This window comes from Pyrus communis, chromosome 14 (genome assembly GCF_963583255.1).
Source record: "Pyrus communis chromosome 14, drPyrComm1.1, whole genome shotgun sequence".
NCBI lineage: Eukaryota > Viridiplantae > Streptophyta > Magnoliopsida > Rosales > Rosaceae > Pyrus > Pyrus communis.
The window spans coordinates 13,815,283-13,821,539 of NC_084816.1; the positions used below are offsets into that span (position 1 = coordinate 13,815,283).

The 6,257-nt window shown below is 38.9% G+C and overlaps 2 protein-coding genes across 2 annotated transcripts; one reads left to right on the forward strand and one right to left on the reverse strand.

Annotated features, from left to right (window-relative positions):
• Window positions 1-333: 333 nt before the first annotated feature.
• LOC137716396 (uncharacterized) lies at window positions 334-2,102 on the forward strand. Its single transcript, XM_068455841.1, has one exon. It carries the CDS (start codon window positions 372-374, stop codon window positions 1,866-1,868), a length of 1,497 nt encoding a protein of 498 aa, XP_068311942.1. The 5' UTR covers window positions 334-371; the 3' UTR covers window positions 1,869-2,102.
• A 635-nt stretch (window positions 2,103-2,737) lies between these two features.
• On the reverse strand, window positions 2,738-5,486 carry LOC137716526 (nudix hydrolase 26, chloroplastic). The gene is made up of 6 exons (XM_068455981.1): window positions 5,318-5,486; window positions 5,120-5,170; window positions 3,934-4,026; window positions 3,332-3,426; window positions 3,018-3,132; window positions 2,738-2,928 (listed from the first exon to the last, which is right to left on the reverse strand). Exons 1-6 carry the CDS (start codon window positions 5,381-5,383, stop codon window positions 2,863-2,865), a joined length of 486 nt encoding a protein of 161 aa, XP_068312082.1. The 5' UTR covers window positions 5,384-5,486; the 3' UTR covers window positions 2,738-2,862.
• Between the last annotated feature and the right edge of the window lie 771 nt (window positions 5,487-6,257).

Consider the following 6,257-nt stretch of genomic DNA (forward strand, 5'->3'; position numbering starts at 1 on the left):
GGGACTATTTCTACAATTTCTCATTAAGTTTCCCATATTTGCCCCTTAATTCAATCTCAATGTACGTGACTCATTTTGACAGAAGTTTTAACAGATGTGACAAAAAAGACCATAGTTGCACGTTTTGATGAGTTAATGGACCAATGATCATGAATTTTTAGTTAAGGGACCATTGCTCTAATTGGAATAAAGTTGAGAGATCATTGCTTCAATTAGATTAAAATTGAGGAACTATTGCTACAAATTTTTTTTTTTTTTTTTTTTTTGTTGTAGAGATAGATCTTTACATTTGATTTTCATATAAACCATTTCGATTATAAACAGGCTCTCGGAGTCGGCCACCAAGTTCCTCCTCTCTCCCCCGCCGAGTAATGAATTCGCGCGAAAACCAACAACCCATTAACCGACCACAAGCCAATCGAACACTGAAATTGAAACCCTATGCATTCTACTTATCATCCATCCTAATTCTCGTCCTTACAATCTCCTTCAATTTCCCCAAAACAAACTTCCTCAAAACCCAACTCCTAAAGCACACATTCTCATCACACCCCACTGCCATTGTCCAAAGCCTGTTCGGCTTTCTTCATCCAATTAAAAAACCCCAACAAACCCAGCCGATAAATCCCACTCCCAAGCCCCCCAACTGTCTTCTATGGATGGCTCCTTTCCTTTCAGGTGGTGGGTACAGTTCAGAAGCTTGGTCTTACATTTTATCCCTTTACCAACACTCGAAAAACCCGATTTTTCGAATGGCTATCGAGCAACACGGTGATCAGGAATCCTTGGAATTCTGGGAGGGGTTGCCTGAATATGTCAGGAAATTGGCAATTGGGCTTTACAACACACGATGTAGTATGAAGGACACTGTGGTTATTTGTCACAGTGAGCCCGGTGCTTGGAACCCGCCATTGTTCGAAACACTGCCTTGCCCACCAGCTGCTTACCAAAAGTTCAAGTCGGTCATTGGACGGACCATGTTTGAAACCGATAGAGTGAACGCGGAGCATGTGAAGCGCTGTAATCGGATGGATTATGTTTGGGTTCCTACGCAGTTTCATGTGTCGAGTTTTGTACAAAGCGGGGTTGATCCTTCTAAGGTTGTGAAAATTGTGCAGCCTATTGATGTTAAGTTCTTTGATCCGCTTGCGTATGAGCCGTTGAATCTTGCGTATGTAGGGAAGTTGATTATGGGTAAGGCAACGCAGGATTTGGAAACGAAGAAGAAATTTGTGTTTATGAGTGTGTTTAAGTGGGAGTACAGGAAAGGATGGGATGTGTTGTTGAAATCATATTTGGAAGAGTTCAGTGAAGCAGATGGCGTTGCTTTGTATCTTTTGACAAATCCTTATCACTCTGATAGAGATTTTGGGAATAAGATAGTGGAGTTTGTGGAGAAATCTGGAATTGAAATGCCAGTGACCGGTTGGGCTCCAGTTTATGTGATGGACACTCACATAGCTCAAACTGATTTGCCGCGAGTGTACAAGGCAGCTGATGCATTTGTTCTTCCATCAAGGGGGGAAGGGTGGGGAAGGCCCCTCGTGGAAGCGATGGCAATGTCGTTGCCCGTGATTGCCACAAATTGGTCTGGGCCTACGGAGTATCTGACTGCGGAGAATAGCTATCCATTGCCGGTGGACAGGATGAGTGAAGTAATGGAAGGGCCTTTCAGAGGACATCTCTGGGCAGAACCTTCGGTTAGCAAGCTTCGTGTTCTAATGAGGCACGTGGTGAATAATGTCGAGGAAGCCAAGGTAAAAGGGAAAAAAGCAAGAGAAGACATGATCAAAAGGTTCTCTCCTGAGATTGTTGCAGATATCGTTACAAAACATGTACAACATATACTTCAGAAGGTGAATCGGTAGGATGGCATGAACAACGAGTCTATATTGCTTCTTGTGCTTGAAATGGGGCTTACAAATGGCTTTGTCGAATCTGTTGGCATGAACAACGAGTCTACATTTTCAAGGCGTCGTTCGGAGGTAGTCGGATGCTATGAGGAGTCTGTGAAGTATTTTTATTGCAAGTGATTTTACTGTATTTGAATGGTGCTACGGTGAATGGATTACTAGTTACAAATTTACAATTTGCTTGTTACATGGGATGCCAAGAGGTGTGCTCTACTTTTACACGCAAATTCAAATCCCCATTCCCTTAATTTAGATTAAATTAATAACAATATCGCTTGAATAAGAAAAACAAGCTCACTTTTATCGAGGAAACAAGTGGTGGTACTTCCTCTATGCATTTTGCTAGTATAAACAAACAACGACGACAATAGCCTTATCCCACAAAGTGGGGCTGACTATATGAATCATATAACGTTATTGCATTCAGTTTTGTGCCATTTCTTCTGTTAGATTCAAGTAGTCCAAGTGTTTTCTTAGAGTCTTTTTACAAGTCTTCCTAGGTCTTTCACTACCCACTTTGGCCTTGAGCTTCTGTTTCGTAATCGCATCTTCTAATCGAAGCATCTGCAAGTCTTCATTTCACAAGTCCAAATCACGTTAACTGATTCTCTCTCATCTTATCTTCAATTTCGGCTATTTCTAATTCACCTCGGATATCCTCATTTCTAATCATGTGAGCATGAGATAAAAATGAAGTTTCAAGAACGCATTCTATAACTCCTGGTTTCAGGACTATGTAAAATTAAATTAAAAAATGTTGCTTAATTCTTATTAGATGGGATGCCGAGCAGAAACTAATACGATTTTCCTTCTTTTCCTGCCCATACAGTAACATGAAACGATCAACAATGAATACTTGAGGAAAAACAGTACTCAAATATTTCTATTACGAGCGCTTGTCACTATTCCATCAACACCCAATGAAGCATTCATCATCACTAACCGAAGGCTACGGAAGATGAGGTGTGAACGCTGCAAGAACTTCCTTATAAACAGGCTTCTTAAAATCCAGAGTCTGCACGATTTAGAAGAAAGAATACATGTTAAATACTATGACTCTGTAAAAAGCAATTCAAACAAATGTGTATGGCAAGGTTAACGTACAAGATCAACTACTTGTTCTGTTGACATCCATGACCACTCCCCAAACCAAGCTTTTTCACTTCCATCGCCTAAAAGATTGATTTCGTCATCCTTCCCAGTGAAGTTAAGAAGAAACCTGTGAAATTCAACGTGCATGCAATTCTGTAAATAAGTCAATGTGAATATGAGCATAGCGATACAAAACTTATGTATATTGATAGCATGTTTAAATGATAAAACTTGTAATGATCTTTAAACGAAGGTGATGGCATGGATGATAGACGAAACAGGTTGCAGCCTACCCAACACGCAAGGCACTGTATACCAACACTAACCATTTCTGTGCTTGGCCCTTCCAATCTGATCCCCACTGATGCCGAAGTTTTTCCCTAACTTCTGGTGGGAAATCATAAGTTAACCAATAAGGTGCCTGGAAAAAAAATCTAGAAAACAATAAGGTACTCTGCAAGTGAGAAAAGAATGTCGGCTCTAGAATGTTCGAACATAACAGATAATATAAAAAGACATTACTATTTTTTCTGGTACTTAAACTGATTCCCTGCTAATCAAGTAACCAAAGCAGAAAACGTGCGATGAGAAAGGAAGGAACCACTAAATGCCAACATGACACAACCATTCTCTTTGTTATTTATATAATAATATAGTTGATTACGATTTAGGCCAAGCATAAATAATGAGAATCAAATGTGGTTTTTGGCTAGATAATTGAAGAATATCTGGTGTCTGACAAGTGATAACCAATGAAAATAATCAATAAAATTTCAGCAAAGACAAACAGATTTATCAGCTTATCCTTCTGCATTCCCCAACTCTTTCTTCAGCGAAATGCAGACTCACAAATTTACTTCAAGCAGTTTAAAAATGTCCTGAAACAATGAAACAATGAAGGGAAATACAAGCATAGCAAGTGTCGTACCTCTGCAAGAATTTCTGCTGATTTAACTCCTGTCTCTTCTCTTATTTCCCTGATGGCTGCACTTCTTGGATCTTCAGCCTCATCAATACTACCATTCCCAAAACAATTTTTTATAAAACTATTTCAGTAAATGGTAAATAAAAAAATCTCACACTAAAGGAAATAAAGTTGTCTAAGATATTAGAATCATGTAAAGACTGCAGCTAGTAACTGTACTTAAACACTAATCACCCTACATTCTAGTTTGTAATAATTGCATATGAGATTCATTCATGTCTCAAACAGTCTCATAGCACTGCATATTTGTATTAGTTTGTATATCGAATACAATTTCCGAACTCAACAATGTTTGTTTGGACCTATAATGGTTACCAGTCCCCACCACTCCTCCCTTTTGGATTCTTCATCTCTAACCTTGCATTTGTTAGGAATGCACTAAAAAAATCGACAGAAGTACTTGAAAATGACTCGACGCAATACATTTGAGAGAACCTTCAAATGATATCGTGTCCTTCGTTTATTGTCTTTGAAGTGCGTTTGTAGTGTTATATTAGTAGCTTTTAGTGATTGAGCACCTCATTCCTAGTCTTCTTGTAGTGAATTTTTAACAACTGAGTCTAAATTCCCTTATCCACATAGCATAAAAGATACGTTAGAGGGATGCAGATATCATGTGTAAAAAATTGTCAATTTGATTCTGGATCTTCTTCCAAATTGAAGATCCTTCTTTTCCAGCATGTGTATAAAATTTTCTGTATCAGGTAAGCAGCACAACAATGTGGAACAGGCAAACACTTATTGTCATTCAAAAGTCCTTCCTCTGTAGAAAATATATACAAGAGAGGGTGCACTAATTCTATCTAATTAAATTCAAAATTCCAAGTACATTCTCAAAATAGCTCAAATTATATGTGCATGTGCAGCATGTGTAATTGTGTGCGCACATTTGATGGAAACTCGGCAAAACTTATACAAATGTATACAAGTAAAACCATTTAAGGAATCGAACATGAAAAGATAACGGATTAAACAAAATGTATATGTTTGTTGTATGCATACGAATTGATCTTCCTTATTTATTGCATTGTTCACCTAGAATCATATAGTAACACATAAAAGTAAAATTTAAAAGCAATTAAATCACCAAAACCCTAAACTTTCAATCCAAAACTGTGATCAAGTTTACCTGAGGCATTTGCCACGCACAGGGAATATCTAACCTCGAAGCAGCAAAAATCTATGGAGATAACAAACATATACAAACAAGTTGAGTAAGTTGCATGTACAAACACGTAGAACAATATAAAGGGAGATGGGGAGTGACCTTCTTAGAATCATTGACGGGGGAGTGACCTTCTTAGAATCATTGACAGGGGGGAGTGACCTTCTTAGAATCATTGACGAGGCAGATGCCAACATTCCTTCTATAACCTTGGGGAGGGGCTTCCATTGCCGCTGAAGAAGAATGATTGGGAAGGTGTACAGAGGAGTCTATGTCTGGTGTAAATAATGGCTTTCCGGCGGAGGAGTGGAAGGTGCGAAAATTTAGTGAGTTTAAGAGGGCAAGTTGGGAAGGATGGAGGGGGAATGTGGAGTGTAGAATTAAGCAAGGCGAATCGGCAGCGTATATCCATTCAATTCCAATGCTTCTCTTTCTAACGTGTAAGGGGAAGGGCATATTACAGCTCCCCGGCTTACAAAATTCCGCAACGAGTGGGGCTTGTGAGGGGGATTTTAACTCTAGCTGTTTGATACAAAACAACGGAGCAGATGCAAGGGATGTTTGACTTACAACCACATGGAAGAAAAACTCAGAAGCCACTATCGTGGCGGTGACGGTGGCTAAAGTGTTGGAATTTTAGATCGCTGGGCCCGTCCTTACTCTGACGACACCAATACTGTTGTGGAGTAAAAAATAATCAAGAAAATTATAGAGGTGACACGTGTACTTTTGGGTGAAAATGACAAAATTAGCCTCGAGCCACACCGGAACTCCCACGTGCAAGCAGCGGGCAATCATAACTCAGTCAAGTCAAAAGTGATCAAAATAGGTATTCATTCAGAACCTATTTCATCCATCCTCATTAAATTCTCCCCACAAGGTAACCCTCAATTATTCATTCAAATTAGGATTAATTACCTAAATTAATTGATTAATTGATTAATTAATTAATTAATTTTCTAATTAATTTCCTTATTGATTGCAATATATTATTTTGACATAATATATTGCAATTACACTCAAAAACCACCATAAGTGGCCGGACCCCTTTTCTCCAAATAGGGGTCGGCCACACCCCTATAAATAGCTCACATTTCTCCCA

Bases quoted from the DNA above. Each gene is read 5' to 3' on its own strand.
- LOC137716396 (XM_068455841.1), top strand. From the start codon at position 372: ATGAATTCGCGCGAAAACCAACAACCCATTAACCGACCACAAGCCAAT.
- LOC137716526 (XM_068455981.1), bottom strand. From the start codon at position 5,383: ATGGAAGCCCCTCCCCAAGGTTATAGAAGGAATGTTGGCATCTGCCTC. The intron at 4,027-5,119 runs GTAAACTTGATC...TGTTTTGGGAAT, and splicing joins GTGCGTGGCAAATGCCTCAG to GGTAGTATTGATGAGGCTGA. The intron at 3,133-3,331 runs GTTAGTGTTGGT...TGAATTTCACAG, and splicing joins AAGGGCCAAGCACAGAAATG to GTTTCTTCTTAACTTCACTG.